Here is a 23,860-nt window from a genome sequence, read left to right as displayed (position 1 = left end):
AGAAAAATTGCTTTTCTATCAGCATGAGCAACTCAGAAGTCATCCATATTCACAAACCTCTTGGAGCAGTCATATTTAATCAGGCTTCCATACCTGCAGTGGTTTTGAGTCTCACTAAGTCTAAATCCCACCAAGCAGAGCCCCCAGTGTCGCAATGGGTTAAACCACTGAACTGCTGAACTTGCTGATCGAAAAGTCAGCAGTTCAAATCTGGGGAGCAGGGTGATGTCCCGCTGTAAGCCCCAGCTTCTGCCAATTTAGCAATCCGCAAACATGCCAAATGTGAGCTCAACAGGTACTACTCCGGTGGGAAGGTAATGGCACTCCATCCGGTCATGCCGGCCACATGATCTTGAAGGTGCCTATGGACAACGCTGGCTCTTCGGCTTAGAAATGGAGATGAGCATGAACCCCCAAATTGGGCATGACTAGACTTAATGTCAGGGGAAAACTTTTACCTTTACGAGCAACCAGTCATTGGCAATGGAACTATAGACAGTTCTTCCATTCCCAAATCACCAGCTCCTTATCCAGCACAGAAAATGAGGTCAAGAGTGTGCCGTCAGCCTGAATGGGGTCAGATCTTGCTTGGAAGAGACCCAAGTGGTAAACATGCATTTTTGTGTTCAAAAAGAATCCTTATGTGTTTTTCTGTGCAGAAAAATCTTGCACTTTGCAGCACTTCAACACATTCAAATATTGGGGGGAAACCATACCAAGTGCCTTTGACCATAGCACAATTTCTGTCACCACTATATCGTAAATATTTGCACCTGACACTTTCCCCTATTTCCAAGACTGATATGTGGCTATTGATCCTGGCATGTCACAGATAAATCCAGAGTGCATTGCAGTTGTCATGAAGCATACTGTTAAATGAACAGTATGCTTCATCTGTGAAGGGGAAGACCACATGGACTGGGTGTGGTCCAGATACCAAAGCAGCTCAAAACCCTGTATAAATGCTGTTTAAATTAGGATTAGCAGCTGCTTTGTGTTAGTGGAGAAGCACAAAGCGGCTGCAGCATCCTGATCTTTCCTGGACATCAGTGACAATTTAATCACATTATTCGCAGAATGTTGAAAGGGCCAAACGGAAATTGCAAACACAAGAACTATCAAGCCACTAGAAGTTCAAAAGCACTTCTTTTGCCTCCTTGGCTTCAAGAACAACTGAAAACATCTCAACGCCTGTTAGATGAGCCATCTTACACATATGTCAGCTCTGCCACAAAACACTGCAGTATGGAGAGGTTTATTAGATCGATATATTGTCTTCCATACTATTTAGTCTCCCAACAAGTGTCTATTCCTTCTGCACACACAAACTGACACCGGTGGAAACTTTTTTTGGTATTTCTGCAAATCTTAAACTTCCAATAAGTTATTGCTTTTGTTTCTTAGTAGACCTGCTTGACTATAATAATAATAATAATAATAATAATAATAATAATAATAATAATATTTATTTATACCCCGCCACCATCTCCCCAACGGGGACTCGGGGCGGCTTACATGGGGCCATGCCCAGAACAATACAATATAACAAAATATAAATAGAACATAAGTACATACGTACATATACATATGTACATATACTTAGCAGCTGGGCAATTAGTATACTATATATGAAGTAGTGGTCTACTTAGATTAGACAGATATAATATCTCTTAATTTTATGGCCCACCCATCAGCACTCTGTCATCTTCCAATTATGAGTAGAATTTAGTACAAGTCTGAGGTATGGCTATATTGATAAGGGAAGGCTCATTTCTTAATGAAATGCATTGATTCTGTGCTCTCCCATTTGCATCTCTGATTAGGTGTAGCTCATGTTCATTACTGCTGCAAGTGCAAAATCTACCAAGACAATGACAGGCAATCTCTCATAGGCAAGGATCTCACTGACGTGACATTATATGAACACACACAAAAAAGGATAGATTGGTGACATAGGCACATACTTTCTCCTTCTAAAAACAGTATGTAAGCCCTTCTATTGCAAATGTCTATGTGTGTGACAGATGGCTTAATTGCTAGCCAGTATGAAAACAGAAGATGGCAACATAGAGGCTGAAATCAACACCGTTATTCATCATGATGACATCATCAATATGAAAATATTGAACACAAAAGCCAAAAGAGATACATCAAGGATTGACTGAAGAGGAAACATATTTTCATCTGCAACATGACTCATTCTCCAACCATGCTGTTAAAAAAAATCCAAGGGAAAAAAATCCTCATAATGTATGAACATGACTTCAGTCGCTGATAGAAAAATCTTATGGTTAATTTTTCATGCTTTGAAGCATCCAGACTTAATATTATCACATTTCCACCTCGTAATAATATCTCCAAGCTGTTTGGTGAGGGGGAAATCACCTGCTGATTTCATGTTCTTGCTTCCAAGGATGCAATTCATTGAGTTCTTCTATCACAGTCTCAATGGAATGACACTGTATAACTGTTGAGGAACACTGTGTATTTCACAGGGTGTTCTTGGATCACGTTTGCCTTTGCATCAAGCAAAAACCTCATTTAACAATGTTATAATTTTTTTAGTTATGGAGCAAAAATATATTGTAATAGAAATAACAGTTCTGGGACAAAATACAAGGTCTCCACGTTCTTTGCAACGTGGTGAGTGTTAAATGCATGACACAATGGAATTGCTAGGAGTTTCAACCCCTCCCTTCATGATAAAACAAACAAGTATTTCCAAAATTTGGAAAAAAATTATGGATTCATATTCCTCAGCCATACAGACCTATGAACTCAATCGAAAAAACCCGCATTGCCTTTGTGGAAACAGCTTCCTCTTCCGTACCTGTATAGTCCTTTCCCCCTTTCAATGGGATAGTTGGATTCATAAGAAAATACTTACGTTGATTAACACTTTGGCTGTGGGGCTTTTCAACTGGTTCTAGGTGTGTTCAGTTTATTTTGTGTCCAAAATTATCAAAACACAGAGGCCTTTAAAAGCGTGCCCAAGCAGGTGGGTGGAGTTTTATCAAAGCAGCTGATTAAATTTGGACTCTGAGTCTGGTCAGTGCAAGGCTGACTAAACACCGCTATAATGAATGACCAACTATATTTCACAGCTGGAATTTCCACCAGTCTCTACTTCAAGAAAAGATCTGGTGTCTACTGCGCTTGGACAGCAGCAGTCCAAAACAGTGGCTTCTAAGGAAGCCAACAGATGGCTTGCTCCATGGCTTTTACGCCTTCCTTGCCCTCCCCCAACTCCTCCCCTTCAACAAGCTTTAAATCAAGCAGCGCATCTGAACGCTCAAGCGGAATTCGGGTAAACGCCTCTCTGTGGCCATCAAAAACGGATGATGCTTACAATAATCTTCTGGAACAGCTTCCCAGAGTCACAGCGATGACAATAGATATGCCATATATTAAAAACAATATGTTTCTTCTTATATTACTTGGTTGCCTATGGAATTCTAGGATCCAAGCATGAACCTATGCTAAGGAAACAGATACATAAGTTTGTTGCCATGCTGTGAAAGACAATCCTACTAGTGTGTTGTCGAAGGCTTTCATGGCCGGGATCACAGGGTTGTTGTATGTCTTTCGGGCTGTGTGGCCATGTTCCAGAAGCATTCTCTCCTGACGTTTCGCCCACATCTATGGCAGGCATCCTCAGAGGTTCTGAGGATGCCTGCCATAGATGTGGGCGAAACGTCAGGAGAGAATGCTTCTGGAACATGGCCACACAGCCCGAAAGACATACAACAACCCTGCAATCCTACTAGTAATTAATATATAAACATGTTCAGTGGATTCAGTCAAAAGTAAATGAAAGAAGATTTCAACAACAAGCTCTAGACACCAATGACATTCACAAGTCTCACTAAGTTGTTCATCACTTCTAGTAGATGTAGAAAAGGGATATACAAAATCAGTGCAGGTGGCATGAGTCAAAAGGATGCTGTGGAAAACTCCCATACTATTTCTGATCACTTCTTTAAGATGCCTTTCCATTTCTATTATTCATACAGGACTATAACTACAGATAAGTATACCCATTGGGGGTTAAAACTACAACCCTATACATTTGAGAATAAATTCCATCAAACTCAGAACAACTTCTGAAGAGAAACACACAGCATTTCACTGTCAGCTTTTCTGAACTTTAATAAGAGTTAACATGCTTGGGTCAAGTTATGAAAGGATAGATTACTTTTGTAAAGCATTAACTGACATCAGTTGCAAATCTAGGTTGATGAACTTATATTAAAAATACTTGTTAACTCACTTACATTTTCCTCTTTCCAATGAGCTGAACACTAGATACTGTCCAGTTGCTATCCATACCATTCAGTGGCAATCGACTTCACAAGGATTTATATGACACTCTATTTTCCTCTATGATAATGCATATTCCAAAAATCATTCCCTGCCACAAAATAAAATGAATGAATCCTACTTGTGTTTTAAAAGAAGCACAGCTAAACTCAATTGGCATCTACTGTATTGGAGTTTGTATCAGCTGCACACGTCTCTGCCTACACATGGAAAAACAAAACAAAACTTTGCTCTTGAAGGATATAATTTTGCTGAGAATGGAAACTTGAGTGGAAGCCAGCTGTCAGAATCAAGGGTCAGTGCATTTGCTGAAGCCAAATCTACCTTCAAAAGAGTTTTTATGTTCTTAAAGAACAAGACACAGTAGTATAAGAAACAAATTTATCTCAGACTTTGCTTGTCAAATATCTCTTTGCAAAGGGCTAGATGAACAAGATAGCTTCATTTCCCTTAAAGCACACTTGCTTAAACTTAGGAAACTGCATGTCCAGCAAGAACTGTTTTAGAAAAGGGAAAACAAAACTTCATTTTGGCTTTTAACAAGACAGCAGTACCAAGAAAGAGAGAGAGAAAGAAAGAAAGAAAGTGCAATAGTGCCAGCAAACAGCTGTCACAAGAACTGCATGTTGTAGTCCTCAACCTTCCTTCTGTGCATATTATAATCTTAGAGAAGTGAACCAACTACCTGGTGTCTAATGGCTATCACAATGTTAACATTAGCACCTGCAGAAAAATGCTAGAATTCTTGTTCCATGCTCAGCTGTCTTGGCTACAGAAAATGATGTCAGTGGAAATTTCAGATATCTGACAGAGCCAGAATTTTGCAAAAAGTTTCTACAACCCAAGCTACATTCTTAAATACCTGCAGTACATTTACCTTGATAGTTACTGAGCTGTGCAAAACACCACAAGCAGTCAAACCTCCTCAGCTCTGCTAAAACTGTCTGTTCAGCAGTTTAGAAATAAATTCCCAACACACATAAATAATGCTACTGAAAAAAATATAACCAACAGCTTCCATGCCAGAATCAAATCACACACAGTAAAATTCTTATTCTCATTATTGTTTTTAAAAAAAGAGAAATCAAATAGGAAGAAAGATTTACCTTCAAGAAATCACAAAAGCAGCACTTAAATAATTGTGTTGAAAGACTGTTGATTTTTCCCATTGCTTCTTAAGTGCAAACTCTGGAAATGAATTGGTTAGCAGAAAGAATGAAGGGGAAAAAAAGAAGAAAAAAAAAGAAATCCAGAGAGAGGTGAGATGTTGAGAGCAATTTACATTTCAATATTGAGGACATTTATTCCATTGCGCAGGCTCGATCTGCTCTGATTTTAGCAGTGACAGTGAGATTTAGCAAACAGAAGAGGGATTTAGAGAAAATCCTCACATTTATCTACATTACAGACACTGTAGACAGGAAACAGCTGGGAGAACATTTGCCTTCTCTCCCTCTCTTTCTCTCTCTCTCTCCCTCTTCTGGCAAAGTTACTGAGTAAGGACTTTTTTGGGCATGGTGAGAAATAACATCATACCTTTGCATTTTGAAACTGGAGCACTGGATTTTTTTCAAGAAAAAAAAATCCCCTCCCTCCTTAACATTAATGACGAGAAGAAAAAAGAGGAGGCAGAGTTTTAGAAGCTGAAACTGGAATAGGAAATGAAACATATGAATGGTCACTTTCAGCATTCTGCTATGCACACACACACATACTGTAAGATCTAAGAAGCTGCTGAATATGTTGAACCATCATCAAAATCAGATCCTGCTAATGTTAGCTCTAAAAATCATAGTTTGAACTTTGGTTCATATAGGAAGCTCAAGCTGGAACTTTTCTCACTTTGCAATCTTCTCATTACCCAGAGCTTGGAAAAATAAGTTCTCTGAAGTCTGTCACAACCAGATGAAGTGGAACAATTTCCTTAACACATCCCATCATCTTCCCTGTGTGCCAGAGCATTTGTATTGCCTTTGATTAGTGGCTTATGACATTTTGTTTACTGAGTCAGTTAAATATTTTTTTAAAAGGGGGAATGACTTAAACTCAGTGGCAAGGGTAAAGTTTGAATGCAAAAGGTTCGAGGTGCTTCATTGCCTGAACAGCCAGGTAAAAAGGAATAGGTGATAGGAAACACCCATGTGCTTGAGACTCTGGATAGCTCCTGCCTATCAGAGCAGAAACATTCTGACTGATGGTGAACTAGTTTAACCCAATGTAAAACGGCTTTTCAATAATCCCTAAAAGATTCTAACAACAGCAAAAATTGGCAGTCGGTATGAATTTTTTAAACTCACTTGGAAGTCTCAGGGTGTATTTGCACGATAGAAATCATGTAGTTTGAGACCACTTTAACTGCTATGGTTCATTGCTATGAAATAATGGGATTAGCAGGTTTTTAGCCTTCTCTGCTAAAGAGTGCTGGTGCTACACCAAACTACAACTCCCAGGATCCCATAGCATTGAGCCTTGGTAGTTAAAGTGGCATCAAACTGCATTAATTTTACAATGCAGATGTACCCACAGTGTGGCTCTAAGGCACAGAAGCAAGGAGTTCATTAAAACATTTGCATACCTAGTGAGCAGATTGTTATCATTTCCAGTATTTCATCTGACAGAAGAAAATATTAACTATATAGATTTGTATAACACTGAACATAAAAACAAAGTACATCTTAAGGAGGTGTCTTTGGTCCCTTCCACACAGCTCTATAAAATCCACATTGAACTGGATTATGTGGCAGTGCGGACTCAGATATTGTGGATTATCTGCCTTGATATTCTGGGTTATATGGCTGTGTGGAAGGGCCCTAAGTCTGGTCTCCACCTGCCCATTAATAAGGAGAGAAGGCCACACATGAAGAACTCAGTGTTCTGTCTTCTGGAAGCTATGCATGTCTGGTAGCTTCCAGGCCATGTGGCACCACAATCTGGTACCACAGAGATTTATTCTGAGGTCTGCAGTGACCAGCCAAGTGTAAAAGGGATCAGACAGTCTTTGAGATAACCATATTCCAAGTTGTTTAGGGCTTACCAATAAAGATCTTAAACTTGGCACAGTGACACCCAAGAGTTCTTTCTGTAGATATATTATGTGCTGTTGAAAAAATATTTCAGTCACTAGTAACTGATAATTCTACATGGACCCCAATGGAAGCATCACAATAGAATGCATTGCAACAATCCTGTCTTTGGTCTGGCTGGACAGCTATAGAAGCTATGCTAGTCCAGCAATGGCAACAGCTGTGTTGGAAATAGCAACCTCCCAAGTCTCTTACTATTTATTTGTTAATGTATATATTTGCTAACCTGTATTCTAGAGTTTCAGAAAGAACGTTTAGATCTGTTATTGAGATCACCAGATGCATGTTACTTAGATACAAATCTACCAAGAAGATTTTGGGGTGATGTCATTGCAACAGCTATTTACCTACAGAACAGATTGCCAACAAAAGAAACCACAAAGACTTCATTTGAGATGTGGCATGGAAGAGTACCAAATATAAAACACATTAGAAAATTTAAAAGCATAGCTTATGCATTTATAGCAGGATAAAAAAGACACAAACTAGACTCTACATCAGAACAAACAATTCTGATTGGATATGCAAGTGGAACCAAAGGATACAGAGTCATGAACTTAAATATTGGAAAAGTATCTATCAGACATGTGACCTGTTTTGATGAACAAACTAGAGTCAACATCAGAGGAACCGTAATAGATGAAGAAGATGACAATAGATGTAATAGATGACAGTACACCAGTAATATTTCCAGATGAAATACTATAGAAACCATCTATAAGAGATAGAGGATCGACAAGAGACATCCAACAATGATACACAAACTGAAGAAGAGCCTATTCATACTGCTGAGCCAGAGACTAAATCCACAGAGATGGACTAAATTCCAGAAGAAGCTTGCAGATATCCAATACAAATCAACAGAGGTATACTACCTGATCGACTGTCTTACAGCATGAAATCAGCCTTGTCTACTGAACTTTCACCAAAAGAAGAAACCTATCGATCCAAATGGGCTTTCAGATATAAACAAGTTACAGAAGAAGAGATGAAACACTACAAGACGGATCAAAATTGAGTGCCATGGAATGTGAGACATCAGACAAAAAAAGATGATCCATTGCCCGACCAAAGAGATGACAACAGACATTTCAATCAAGAGAGACTTTTAAAAATCAGCATACCAGAATGGGATTAGTGGTCAGCTTGATCGGTTGAGAAGGACTGTTGGAAATAGCAACCTTCCAAACCGCTCACTATTTATATGTTTTTGTATATATTTGCTAACCTGTATTCTGCGTGTATGTTGATGATTTGCCTCTTTGGTATGGGAGGAGTTATAGACATGTGATTGTACTGAGCATGTGCAGACTCAAGACTCCTTTTTGTATTCAGTACCTGTTTAGACTTCAATGGGAGCAGTCTTGCATCAGACCTCAGAGGAGGTGAATGTATGCAAGTGTGTGTTTGGACTTCAGTAGAGAAGGTTGCTGTTTGGACTTTAATGGATACAATATGATTTATTGACTTCAGTGAGTACAACTATATATGAAAACCCTGTGTTCTCAATACTGAGAGAAGCTACATCTTATCTTTAATTGAACTTCAATAAGAAATGTGCCTATATGGTGAATTAATACAGTATGTTTTATGAGTAAACAAGATAGGTTATTTTTCAAAGAACACTTTGTGTTTTTAATCTCCGAGTACATACTTTAAACTAAAGGGTTTTTAAAAGGAAGTGTATATGTTTTGGGCAATTACAACTGCAAAGAAACAACCATCCTATGCTAACCAAATATATTTTTGTAGAGACATGTCTTTATCCTTGGCAGTTCAAAGACATTGTTCTTCAGTTTAACAGCTGAGTCAGCTGTGTGCTGTTCCATTAATGCTAAATATCATTTGTTCAAAGAATTGACTTCTAACAAGGCCATGCTTTTCTTGACTAGTGGTTTTCAAAAGGTGGTCTCCACATATTCATGGAGAGTCATTTTTGCCAAAAGGATATGTGTCCATAGACCGAGTGCAGTTATTTTCCAATAGCTTATGCAATAGGTTATGAAATTTGCAATAAGCTGATATACCAGCTCAAAGGTCCTCCTAGATACTTTTTATCATGTCAGATGCAAATTGCAAGTCGCTTCTGGTGTGAGACAATTGGCTGTCTACAGAGAGATGTTGCCCAGGGGATGCCAGACTCCTAGATACAGAAGATGGAGTTAGGAGCACCCCCAGATTAGACCTCTGCTCTTTCAGAGAGGAGAAGATAATGAGTAACAGATCTATACTAGGTATGGGAACCACTCATCCATACATGTATCAATCTTGTTAGGGTTCAAGCTCAATTTCTATCTCATATTGAATCTCACTCAGCTTCTAATTGCACTTGGCCAGACCTGGTATGGCTCAGCTGATTCAGACATTATAGAGAAACCAACCAACTGGACTGGGACAACTTTGCTCCAAATTTCCTCATGACCAATCCTAACCTATTCATGTACCTATGAAGCAACACTGTGTCACTCCATGGGACAACTGCAAGAGGAGGGAGAAACATTCTTCCTGCAGATAGGAACACAATCACTGCTATAGGGTGTTCCTGATATCCATCCCATGTTCAATGGTCTCAAAATCTATGAATCATGAGGATCATGAGGCAATCTAGAAGAAACAAGCCTTACTCTCCCCAAATAGTGCTAATCTAAACTTAAACGGGTTGAGCTCAAAAATGGGCATATTCCATGGTTCAAAGGATCAATTGATTATCCCTATGGGCTGCACTGCCCCACTACATGCGATTTCCTTTCTATCTGCAATAAATTTCAAAACTGTGTTTTATTCTACCTTGTTTTTTATTTAAGGCCCTAACACACTACACTGTTAGAGCACCACTATTCCAATTGAATTTCCACAGCAACACATGTCACAACATTTGGAAATACATGACACAACATTCAGAGAGTTGAGAAGCCTCATTGATAGCAACCTGACCTGACCTGAACAATAGTCCAGGATCTGGCCAGTTTGTATCAAAATTAACAAATAGCTTATTTGTCACTCATTCTGTGTCCTGACACAACCCTTCTCTGCATGTTACCTTCTTGCTTCAAAGCCTTGGAAATGGCATCACTGTAACAGGATTGCTTTCAAAGCATGAGTGAAGGCAATCAAAGCCTTCACTCATGCTGAGTCAATCTAAACTCTGTTTGAGGGGGTTGTTTCCATGTTCTGCTTCCGGATTCTCACCCTGATCATTCTCAGCTAAAATAACCAGATTCAAAGGCAAGCAAAGAGTCTTAATCTTTCATAGCCTGTTTCAGAGGGGGATAAGGAAAAGTGTGCGTGATGGAATTATCTCTATCTGTTGGAGTTTTCCTTCTCATTTTCCTCTTTCCTCCACTGAACCATGAATTAGTTTCATGGCTCATTGGAGATGTGAACTTGGATCTCTCTAGTCCAGTGATTCCCAAACTTTGGTCCTTCTAGTGTTTGGGACTGGAGAATTCCTGACAGTTGGCCAAGCTGGCTGGAGCTTCTGGTAGTTGAAATCCAAAACCCCTGAAAGACCAACATTTGGGAACCACTGCTCTAGTCCTAGTCCAGTGTTCTAATTGCTAGGCAATATTTGACTTCAACAGATAACACAGAATCTATTTTCCCATATGTTGCTGTGTCTAAACCCGGTTCAGTTTCCTGTCTCTTTTAGAGCTACATAGAAGGAAGACAACCAATTGTAGCATTTTTTCGAGGAGTAAATAATCCAGCTCCCATTGGTGATATTTTTTTATCCTGTGTTCTTAAAGACGCAGAACTCTTCATATGTCATCCTCCTCTTAAAAGAACTTTAAGTAGAAGCAGTTGTATTTTGGTCAGGTCAGACTTTTCTAGCCATTGGAGGGATATGGTTTTCATGAGATTTAGATTTCATTAGCATCGGCTTTCTTTTTTAGTGTAACAGAGACATGCAGAAATTAGGTAGTCAATATTTTCCTCCTCACATCTGCTATGATGAAAGAGTGTCAATTAAGATTTATTTATTTGTTTACAGTATTTATATTCTGCCCTTCTCACCCCGAAGGGGTATCAGGGTGGATCACAATGCACATACATGACAAACATTCAATGCCATTATGACATGTAGACAGACACAGAGGCAATTTAACATTTTCCAGTTTCTGGCTTCATGAGGGTATGCTCGATTCTGGCCACAGTTAAATTAGCCTCCCTGCATGAAGTGGTACCTAAATTTTCTACTCGAAAGATGCAGCTGTCTTTCGAGCTGCTTAGGTCAACAGCAAGCTAGGCTATTAAATGAACAGGAGCTCAATCCGACCTGGGTTTTGATTTTTTTTTCCTGAAATTCTCAGAGTGGTCCATGTGAAGGCCTTATATTTATTATTTAAACTGTTATGGTTATTCATATCATGATCTGATCATCATGCTCAATATATCCCATATTCATGGGGGTTTTGGGATAACGATACAAAAGGTTTGCTAGGGCAGATCCTCTCTCACTCAGAACCAAAATCCCCCCCTAACCAAAATCCCAGCCCCTCCTGAACCAAAATCCTGGCTACGGGCCTGCCTAGATGGCTTCATTTTCTCCTAGTCACGAAGCAGTTATAAACATAATATATCTCTTTGGTGGGGATGGTCATGGTGATGTCCATACAGCCATTATTCCATGAAAATCTTGTCTAAAAAAGGGCAACTTGAACATCAAACTTTCATTGCATCAGACATTTATTATTAAGAGCCATCAACTTTTCAAATGGGCACCATCCCTTAACTGTCAGCAAAGGCAGGGAAATCATAAAAATGCTGTTTATTTCTCTTTATTTGTTAAAAAAATGTATGCAGAATTAAAGGCACACATCAAAAACATAACTGTTCACATTCCTCCAACTCAAATGTCCAAGAAAAGGTTGTGGGATCTAAATCAGGAAAACACACAAAAAGAGGATTCATTCTATCCTGGACCCCAGTCCAAGTCCTCCTTCCAAGTCACATGTTATCAAAGAAAGACATTGGGAACTGTGATGACCAATCTGCCACATGCCATGTCTCTGGGTCTTTGACGGTAGTTGGGTCCAAATATCAACTGTACTTCCTGTTGTTTCAGATTGCTTCTTGGCAAGGGAAGATGTACTACAGAATGTTCCCTTCTAGTCTTAATGTATAAGAATCTGATCTCAGGATCTGGCCTCAGACTGGAGAAGAAGACATGCATTTTGAATGGACTCTGTGCTTTGACTTGTGTTGTGGCCAGTTCACATATTTCCACAGGCCAGCCCCAGGACTTGGCAAGATTGTCCACTTTTTATCTTATCATGCTGTAAAGGGATCTTGTGTGAAATCTGATAAGAAATGTATTTACTTATGTTTGAAGGTCTACAAATTTCCTAGAAACCATTGTCAGGGAGAAGAGATGATTCAGCAGAGAAGATGAGAGGCCAGGCGATCTCTTGTTCGATTTGTAAAGATAAATAACATTTATCTTTATAATTTTAAAAAGGAGGATAGCAGACAGAAAAAAACTATTTGAAATACAATGTTACACATTTATATTTGATAAGATATATAGGTCAAACTATGGGAAGAAGTCTTATATAACATCAGGCCACTGGTCCATCCATTTTGCCATTTTATTTATACTCCATCTTTCTCCTAGGCCGGGACTCAAACTTATAAAATCACAGAATGTACAATAAAACCTATTAGTTAGAAACATAGGAAAATAAAGATTAAAACAATATTAAAGAACAGAAAAATTAAAAGCAATTAAAATGTACTTTAAATCAGATGAAAAACAGTGCAGCACTGTAAAAGTCATTTTTGTTAAAATCAGTCTCCAAAAGCATGCTGGAAAAGAAAGGTCTTAATCTGTTGCCAAAAGAGAAACAAAGAAGGAGTCATCCTAACTTCCCCAGGGAAGTTTAAGAAGGGTGTTTAAAGGGTGGGAGCAGTTGCAGAGAAGGCCTTCCCTGTGTTCCTATCAGCCTTCCCTGTGAAGGTAGTGGGATGGAGAGAAATGCCTCCCCAGCAATCTTTGAGCTCAGGCAGGTTCATGTAGGATGATACAGTCATTTAAACTGCCTGAGCCTGAGCTGTAAAGCACTGTATAGGTCAAAGCCAGAATTTTGAATTGTGCCTAGGAACAGATCAAAAGAGCTTTTGCAACAAGGGAGTTGTGTTGTGTGCTCCCTGTAACCAGCAACCATTAGGAATCTGACTGTAGTCCACATAGCACAGTACTCCTTCTTCAAGGATTCTCTGACTCTCTAGGAGCGGTTCTGTGAGAATACTTTATTATTTATTATTTATTTATTACATGCATTTATACCCCGCCCTTCTCCCCGAGGGGACTCAGAGCGGCTTACATTCTGCCACGAGGGCCAGCAACAAATATACTATAAAACAAAACAATTAAAACATGATAAAAAGTATACAAAAATTAAAACGCTGCAAGGCAGCGATATTGCACCATCCTCAGTCATTCAACACTTTATCTAAGGATCAATTCATAGCATTGAATGCTTTGGCACTGGGATGGTTTTGACCACCAGCCATGGGGCCACTGCAGAAGTGGGGAAGAGTCCTGACCATTTAGTGGCACCAGACCTGGTTCAGCACTGCCAGACGGCCATCCTTACCCGCTCCTCCTGTTCTTGTCATAGCAGTAGCCACTAGTCAGGTGACAAGCAACATGACTAATGTTCATTGCTTGTCATTTGGACTGGCATTGTTCAGGGCGCTAGAGCCCTCTCCCTTCTCCAATTGCTCTTGCACCTGGCCCATGTCACTCCAGGCTACAAGTGACGGACACTATCTTGTCATGCCCAGTGGCTGCCACTGATGCCAAAATTCAGCTAACCACTTAAGAAGCTGTGTGGATTCATTGTCCGGAGTGCCTGCTACTTTTTAGACCAGATCAACACAGAGGCTGGCTTTGAACATAACAGAAATAGAAGTTTACTTTCATGCCTGAAAGGATGTCTGGGACAGAGTACCCACTCAAAAGGAATTGGACATAACCATACAAAACAGTGCAAGACATTTATCCCCTTTGGAAGCAATTCAAAAGACCTGCTCCCTTCCCTGATTGGCTCAGAAATGGTCAAGCCATGATCTGGTTGTTTGTTGACTAGGGACTCTTTGTGATGTCAGAGGCGGATAGAATCTCCTTCGTGGCAGGGAAAATGAAGGGCTACCAGTTGTTCATTGTAGGCTGGGGCCATTTGGAAGGTCCTCCTGGGAGAAAAAGGGCAAGACTTAGCAAATTATCTGAGGGAATATGAAAGCAGTCTAGGATGGGATTTGCGATGATGTGAGGCAGGGAGGAATCCTTTTAATCCCACCACACAGTTGCCACCAATTTGTAAAGATGTCTTGATGATGATTTTAATTAATTATTTATTATATATATATATATATATATATATATATATATATATATTTATATAACCGCTGCCACCAATAGAGGAGATGTCAGGCAGAGGATAATTTATTCCTTTTTAATCTTTATTTATTTCTCTTTCGATGGTAATGTTGTTTAGCTTAGGATATGATTGTGACAGAGACTTAGATGGTTTTAAAGAACAAAACAAGTTTATTTCATGTACAGAGCTTAGTGGTTCAATAACTTCTTAAAGGCACTTAGATAACTGTTACAAATAGATGTGAGGTGTTCCAACTTTCAAAATACTTCCTTCTCTCAAGACTAAACTAGAAACTGATCACTTGGATCCACTGGGATTAATTTCCCTTACTCCACAGCCTCTACAAATAACCCTAAACAAGTCACCCAACTTGCTTAGTCTGGCCTATTAGAGGTCTGACTCCCTGGTTTCCTTAAACTTGTAACCAGTCTTCCCCTGTGACTAGAAATCACAGACTGCCTAAAATAAGTCACCTTATTTTAGAATTGACTCAAATTCCCTCATTTGAGCCACCCTGATCCTCCACTTGAGAATCAGTCCTCACTGTAATTTCACCATTACAGACTCTCACTGACTGACTGGGTTTTAAAACGTTCCCTCCTTTTTCCTTCAAACAGCAATTGGCTCCGCCCCCGTTGTTATGGTAACCTGCCTTAGAATGCTAAGATGGCTACCTTCCCCTACATATTATCAACTCCAATACTCACCCATTTTAAACATAGCCAAACATGACTGTTTAAACAAAATCAAACAAACATGTCATCCATAAATCAAAATAAAACACACTTCTTTACAGGATTATATAAGTCCACTAAAGGACCCAGCCTCAGAAATAACAAAAAGGCTTATGTAAATATATATAGACAATAGAATGGAAAGCATACAGAACAATACAGATATCAACAAGGCATTGCTTGTACCTACCTTGTCTCTCCACCTGGATCTCCCCCTTTCAGACAGGCCCAAAATGCGAGACCTATCTTACTTTTTACCTGGCATCCAAACAATGCCTCAGGTAAAAGCGAATTAATGCAGAGTAAACTGGGTTTTCCCATTTAATTTCACATTAATTAAACACCTCTAAAGATCTGGACCTTAAGCTTGCGTTGCAGAAGGCTTTCATGACCAGAATCACTGGATTGCCGGGCTGTATGGTTATGTTCCAGAAGCATTCTCTTCTGATGTTTTGCCCACATCTATGGCAGGCATCGTCAGAGGTTGTGAGTAAATGCAGCAAACGCAGTGCCCAAACATGAATCAAGGAACATAAAAAGCACTGCAGACTAACTCAGCCAGAGAAGTCAGCCATAACAGAGCACTTGATGAACCAACCTGGACACAGCATATTGTTTGAGAACACAGAAATGCTGGACCAACCTAACAACCACCATGTCACAGAGAAGCCATTGAAATCCACAAGCATGTGGATAATTTCAACAGAAAGAAGGAAACCATGAAAATCAATAAAATCTGGCTACCAGGTTTTTTTTTTTTTTTTTTTAAAAACCCTCTAAAATCAGGAAAGTAAATAAAGAACAACAATCTGAAAAACAGAGGAATTCCAGAGGGAACCTCCGCTGAACTCTGGCCTGCTAGAAATGGCCAGACGGGCGAGCGGGGGTAGCGTGGGAGGCGGGGCCAGCTCTGGCCCCGCCCCCCCGCCCAGCGTGCCCTGGCCCCGCCTCCCACGTTGCGTGGGAGGCAGGGCCAAGGCAAGCTGGGCGGGGGGGGAGCGGCGTCAGAGCTGGCCCCGCCTCCCACGCTACCCCCGCTCGCCCGTCTGGCCATTTCTAGCAGGCCAGAGTTCAGCGGAGGTTCCTCCAGGCCGCAATCGCTGAACTCTGGCCTGCTAGAAATGGCCAGACGGGCGAGCGGGGGTAGCGTGGGAGGCGGGGCCAGCTCTGGCCCCGCCCCCCCGCCCAGCGTGCCCTGGCCCCGCCTCCCACGCAGCATGGGAGGCGGGGCCAGGGCACGCTGGGCGGGGGGGCGGGGCCAGAGCTGGCCCCGCCTCCCACGCTACCCCCGCTCGCCCGTCTGGCCATTTCTAGCAGGCCAAAGTTCAGCGGAGGTTCCTCCAGGCCGCGATTGCCTGGAGGAACAATCTTGCTTTGCTCCTGGAGGAAGACAAGGGTCTTCCTCCAGGAGCAAAGCAAGAATGGGTGACTTGGAAGTCCCTAAACAGACTGAGAAGTGAAGCTGACAGATTAAAAGGCAACCTGGCAAAATGGCACTACCTAGAAGAATCCTCCACCTTGTGCAACTGTGGAGCAGAGTAAACAACTCAGCATCTGTATGCTTGCCCACAGTGCCCTGCTTCATGCACCGAGGAAGAACTGTTTAAAGCTACAGACAAGGCAGTCGCTGTTGCCCGTTTTTGGTCTAAAACTATTTAGCTGCTTGTGATTCCTTAATTTTATTAGTTTTAAACTTATTTATTGATGCAATGCTTTTGATACAAAATAAATAAAATCTAGCTCTGTAGTCACTTTCAAATGGGTCAAGGAAGTGTGTGCCATCCAAGACTACCTGAAATTGTAGGCCATCTGCCTTCCAAATCACCTTGCCCAAAGAAGATTAGTATTAAGGTTCAGGGAGTCCAGGTAGTGATCTAATCACTCCTTCTTTTAAACAGGATGGGAAGTTCCAAACCCTGAGAGATGCACTAATAATATGCTGTATTTGAGATAGAATTGCACCTCCTCCCTGGATGATCTGCCAAGTGGGGTAGGGGTTGAGAAAACACATCATCAATACTCATCAATTTAAATTGATCAATTTACAGAGTTGCTGGATAACTCATTATCGACTTCTGCTCCAATGATGGCATCTAAATCAACTCTTATGTGAGAGATGTTATCTGTAAAATTGTCATTAAAGGAATCACAGCTGCGGAAGATTCTAACAGTGGGTTCTGGGGAGGGTGCCTGAGTTAGAACTCTTAGCTGTTTTGGGGGTGACTGAAGTGGACAAGAAATATGTTGAGGCTTGTGAAGCCTCTGTATGAGTATTTTCTGGTTGAGCCTGATGTTTCTGTGGGGGAAAGTGAAAGTGTTTTTTGAGACAATTGGAATGTTTTGGGTAGATCTGTTGTCGGGGAAACAGGCAGTGGTTCTCATGAGAATTGGCCAGGGGTTCATTCTGAAAGGAATGTGGAGGAGACAGGAGGGTTACAGATAACCCAATGTTTACAGATCAGATGGGATGGTGCGAAACAGAGACAAATCCGTTGTTCCCAGAGATTGAAAAATAAGCAAAGGGAACCTAGGTGTGAGAAAATGTGATGTCATGGGCTAGATGGAGTATAAGGAATTGGAGTCAATATTCAGTGGGGAGATCAACGTTGGATTTCATGTGTCAAGTTGCCTATCTTGGGAGCTCCAAGTTAGGATTTCTGTTCTTGGGTATGCATCTTGTTTCCCTGTTTAAGTTCCATGCTTCTTAGGCGATCCCTCGTAGTTTGAGGACGATGGTCTTCCACTTCGGAAGATGCCTGTGCGTGATTTTTTTTAATGTGTGGAGGTCGGTGCACGGCCGGTCAACACACAGTCTTCACAGATTGAGGTCCCAGCAGTGGTGTGATTAACACAACGAGAGTGGCTTCTCAGTCTGTTGCAGCCTTCTTCCACCTTCACAGCAGTTGTAACATGTACCATGTTATCCTCCGCCTGCTCCGCCGTTGAGGTCTTTGGGTCTTCGGATTGTGCTTGATCTGGAACCTCCCCTGCGGCCACTCCTGGGAGTGCATGACTCCAGTGGTTGTGCCCGCAGGTTCATCGGAACACGCAAGCCCCCTCACCACGACAAAGTGACAATCCATTGAGGGGGACTTGTAATCCAAATCCTATTTGGATTACAAATCTTGTTTCAGGTTTCAAACCTTTGGGATTATAGTCAAGATCAAGTATCAAGCCTTTGGATTATGGTGATTTTCATGTTTTCAAGCCTTTGGATATAATTCTAATTTACCTGTCTCCCCCCATGAACCACTTTGGAGATTAAGATCACCTGGGGATGCCCTGTTCTTGGTTTCGCCTGCTTTGCAAGTGCAGCTGGCAGGGATGTCAGGATCCAGGCAGCAAGGGCACCAATAACTATACACAGAGGCCAGTCTCTATCTAATATCTTTATTAAGGAAATATAATAAGTCAATAAAAGCAAATGAAGAATATAGTTCAGAAGCAGACCTTTCAAATGAGGCCAAATATAGTCCAAAAATATATTGTCCAATATTTGATATTAGAGTTCAAAGTTTTTATTCCACTTAACCGAAACACACGCTTTGCCAAGCAAAGCATGGGGAAAGCAACAGAGTCTTAGAATCCAATGGAACTTGATACAAGGCTGGAAGTAACTTGAAACGTGGCTGGAGCTGTGGCTAAAGACAAGGCAACCTAGAAGCATGAAACAAGATCCGTGGTAAATCCGTGAGACGAGACAAGACTTGAAACTTGGTTCAGGAGACAAGGAACAGGATTCGAAGTCCACACACACGACCTCTCTCCACAAGCTGACGAATTGACTCCGCAAGGAATCCTTCGCGCAATTTCCCTATATTGGGTCTCGTTTTCCCGCCAACAATCTCTTTCCCTAGAGAACGGGAATCGAAACCCACTTTGTCCAGATGTGTGACTCCTTAGAATTTCCCAAGGGAAGCAAGCCTAATCGGCTTGCTTTCTGGCAGCGATACGTAAACTTCTTCTCTGGGCCTCCCTGATTCCTTTCTCTCTTGTGTACAACTCCCGTCTGGGAAACGTTGGGGAGTGCTGTCCAGGATCTGTGTTGCTAGATTCTTGAGAACAAATATCAACATCCTGCAGGTGAAGAGACTCCGACTCGGATTGAACCGGAGCAAACCCCATGTTTTCATCTTCATCTGGCTCAAAAGTACTAGGAACGGAACTACAAGGCCCATGAGTCATCACAAGGGATGAGAGACAGGGCCTTCTCAGTGGTGGCCCCTTAGCTGTAGAATTCCATCCCCAGTGATGTTAGATCAGTCCCCTCCCTTCTAGTCTTCAGAAGGAAAGTAAAAATTTGGCTCTGGGATCAGGCTTTCAGTGATTAGTACAGTGCAATAATAGACTTGGAATTATGGATAATTGACAACGGAACAGCCTTGGACTATGATTTTCGGATGATAAGATTTCTGTATTGAATGTAATGTTTTAAATGTTTAATATGTATTAATTTTAAATGTAATTGATTTTAAGTTTCTGTATGTATGTATTTTAAGGCATCTAATGGTTGCCGTATGTAAGCTGCCTTGAGTCCCCTTCGGGGTAGAGAAAGGCGGGGTAGAAATAAGGTAAATAAATAATAAATAAATTTAAGTGCAACAACCCCTGCATTACAGTTTCTTGCTTTTGTCTTAATTGATTTTTGGCATTCTTATTCAGAGTTGGTCATAGCTTTTTGTTAAGCTTCTGGAAATTTAACTCATGGATGTATTTTGAAACTATGTGTTGTCGAAGGCTTTCATGGCTGGAATCACAGGTTTGTTGTGAGTTTTCCAGGCTGTATGGCCATGTTCCAGAAGTATTCTCTCCTGATGTCAGGAGAGAATATTTCTGGAACATGGCCATACAGCCCAGAAAACACACAGCAACCCTATTTTGAAACTGTTTTTATAGTATATATACTCTTTTCTTAATAAACTTACTATTCCTGTTCATCTGTGTAGTGCTTGGGTGAAAAAGGGATCAAGTAGGCGGCTGGGCTACAACAAAATACAAGAGATATTTAGAAAAGAAGTCCTAAGTGTGGAAGGGAAGTTCTAAAACTGTCACTGGGGATTAAGAATGCTTGATAGACATGGAATTGTAACAGGAAAAGAGATTGAATTTGTGAAAGATCCTTTTTGGACTTCAATACCCAGAATGCCCCAGCAAGCATGGCCCATGGGCTGGGGAATCTTTGGAGTTAGCCTAGGAAAGGAATGGATTAAAATGGAATATTCTGGGAAAATGCATGGCTGGCAGGAGCACATTAGCCCACACACTATAATATTACAATTCCTACTTCTTGTGTCTACTTACATTACTCTGGCCTGTGCCATAGAGTGATCTCTTCCTTGTGACCTGGAGCAATAAACTCTAGTTAGCATTCTATAATTTGAAGAAGAAAAGGTCTGCCTAGAACAGCATTTTCTCCCACTATGGACCTCTGGTTACTTATGGCTGGCAGCCCAATTCTACAAAACCCTTATAATTCAACATAGCTTGGAAAGGCTGGTAGCCTCAGGGGTCTCCCATTGTCAAGCCATAACCTCTTACAATAAATTTGTAGAAACTATGACATTTGGCTGAAGCTAAAGGCAGAAACCACACACAGGTCCAATTTTTCAATTAAATAATGAATTTTGGTGGATAAACCATAAAGTTAAATGGCCTATAGTAACTCAATTAAAAAAAATCCACATTCATTTATTGCTTGCTTAAATTTCACAGCTTCTTCCAAAGGAAAACTTGACAAAGACTGCCTAATCAACAGTAAGCCCTTTACTAGGCTTCCTGAAGACAGACATACGAATGTAAGAAGAGCCCTCATGGATCAGATCAAAGGCCTATATAGGCCAACATTATATTTGCATAGTGGCCAACCTCTAGGAAGATAACAAGCAGAACAGGCATACAATAGCATCCACCTGCTCACATACTGCGATGGCTTATATTCTGAAGCATGCTGCTGCTGGCAATGGAGGCATTGTCCTTGACTCATTTAGTTGGAATGATTATGCTCTTTTATTGAGGATGTCAGATAGATGACAGATAGATGACAGATAGATTAATAAATAAATTGATTGATTGATCAGTCATTAGAAAGATAGATAGCTGAGAAGAGGGGCATGATCATGCATGTAAGCTCACCCCCAAATATTACATTGCACAGTATGGTGAACTTTCCTATGTTGAGCATAAAGATCTGAAAACAGATTTGTAACCATGTTTCGTTGAATGCAGTATGGAGATTCCTGATCAATGTTCCTGATTATGGGGGGTCTGAAACTTCATTCAGCCAAATGTGGTTGCCAACCTCTCTCTTGAGATTTGTGCTCTGCTACTTAGCCAGATATGTCAAAAGTTACACTAAGTAAAAGGTGAAAAGGATTCTGGTGCTCTTTTTTTACTCTTCTTCTTTGCCCCACTCATCTACATTATCACTGTCTATAATTATAAAGCATTTTAAAATCCCTTTAGGGAAAAGAAACCTGATTTCAGGGATCGGTAACCTGATGCCTTTCAGATGTTCTGGATCACAACTCCCATAGGCCCCAGACTGCATGGGGGTTGTAGTTCAAAACATTTGAAGGCAACATGTGTATTTCACCCTTCTTTAGCTGATTCAGATGGAAAACTCAACACCTGGGTGGTATATAAAACCCCTACTTTGGCAAGGCAGTTTAATGTGATTTTTTGCCCTAATTTATACTTCACTAATTCAGGGCATAATTTTTTCTTTTGTACTTCTTATGCTCATAGTTCAGATTTACTACAACCAGAAACATTGCAGTGGCCGAATGTTTTGTAATGTAAACAGAAGAAACTGTGATCTAGCACTGAGTGGACCAGATGTTCCCTCCTGATAGCCTCTTGCCAGCAGAAAAGTTCTCATCCTTGAAGAAAGTTTTCAAAGTGGTCATGACACTCTTGGTCAGGGTGGGTTGTGTGTTTTGATTTGTTTTTGTTTTGGCAAGGAGCTCAGTGCCCTAAGACGACTCTTCAGACTTGGCGCAGATATGGCCTCACAGACCCACCCACACAAAAAGCTTTAATTAACATGCTGCTAAGTGCTTATCATGTGCAAGAATTTAGGGTCGAACATTTTATTGTGTTTTTTTCTTTTATCTAGCAGACTAACTGGAAACACAGTTTGGTTGAAATAGTTTCTGTCGACTCATTTGAATTGAAATAGGCATGTATATGAGAGAGCTAATGGTTTGAGTGTTTGGCTACTGGTTAGGACTCTGGAGACATGGGTTCAAATCCCCTCTCGGCTATGGAAACCTACTGTGTGGCCTTGGGAAAGTCACACATTCTCTGTCTCAGGGAAAGTGAAAGGCAAACCCATTCTGATCAAATCTTGCTCGTGAAAGGTTTATCTAAGGCAGGGATCCCCAAACTACGGCCTGCGGGCCACATGCGGCCCATCGAAGCCATTTATCCAGCCCCTGCAGTGGCAGCTCCCTCGTCCTCCCTCAAGGAAGGCATGTGCAGCGCGAAGGAGAAGGAGGGAAAGGTGTGTTCCTTTTCTGCCTCCCTCACCCCATGCGCACCTTTCCTGCCGTCACCACCACCGAAGAGTCTGTCCCTCCAATGGTCTGAGAGACAGGGAACTGGTCCCCTGTTTAAAAAGTTTGGGGACCCCTGGTCTAAGGGTAACAATAAGCCAGAAATGACCTGAAGGCACACAGTGACAACAAGGCATGTACGTGAGAACAAGCATTTGAAACAAGGGTCATTCACACTGATAATGAAGGTCATTGTAAATCAGAGATGGGAAATGTTAAAATTTCTTTCTATCTGGATTCATTAAAATATCAAATAAAGTGGTTCCCAGTGTTATCAAAAAATTGACCACCAAATTATGAATTATGAGATGCAGCTCCATTGATGCATACATGAACTCACGTTGCCTTTGCCATATAACAACCCTCCATGAACTACCTTGGAATGTTTATTTATTTATTTATTTATTTATTTATTTATTTATTTACAGTATTTATATTCCACTCTTCTCACCCCGAAGGGGACTCAGGGCAGATCACAATTTACACATACAAGGCAAACATTCAATGCTATATGAACATAGAGAGAGAGACAGAAACACAGAGGCAATTTAATCTTCTGCAGCTTCCAGCTTCCTGAGGCTATGCTCGATTCCAGCCACAGGGAGAGCAGCTGCTTCATCATCCACTGTGATGCTGACTTCCTCATTCCAAATGTTGCTGGATGATTTTTATGGTGTCGTAAATTAGTTAAATTAGCCTCCCCACATAGTGGTACCTGAATTTCCTACTTGATAGATGCAACTATCTTTCAGGTTGCTTAGGTCAACAACGAGCAGGGCTATTTTTTA

The 23,860-nt window shown here is 40.9% G+C and overlaps 1 protein-coding gene across 7 annotated transcripts in view; it reads right to left on the bottom strand.

Moving 5' to 3' along the window:
• igf1 (insulin like growth factor 1) overlaps positions 1-5,705 on the bottom strand; it is an 87,735-nt gene extending 82,030 nt beyond the window's left edge. For 4 of the 7 annotated variants that reach the window (XR_001730285.2, XR_506358.3, XR_001730284.2 and 1 more), the window contains exon 1: positions 5,427-5,705. Coding sequence is in view for 4 of the 7 variants with exons in the window: in XM_008110569.3 (XP_008108776.1) it covers positions 5,427-5,489 (63 nt within the window). In the remaining 3 variants the exon portion in view is untranslated. The remainder of the gene's footprint in view (positions 1-5,426) is intronic. The other 3 variants (XM_008110570.3, XM_008110577.2, XM_008110576.3) reach the window with 3 other exon arrangements.
• Positions 5,706-23,860: the final 18,155 nt, after the last annotated feature.

Source organism: Anolis carolinensis, chromosome 5 (genome assembly GCF_035594765.1).
Source record: "Anolis carolinensis isolate JA03-04 chromosome 5, rAnoCar3.1.pri, whole genome shotgun sequence".
Taxonomy (NCBI): domain Eukaryota; kingdom Metazoa; phylum Chordata; class Lepidosauria; order Squamata; family Dactyloidae; genus Anolis; species Anolis carolinensis.
This window is presented reverse-complemented; position numbering and strand designations above follow the sequence as displayed.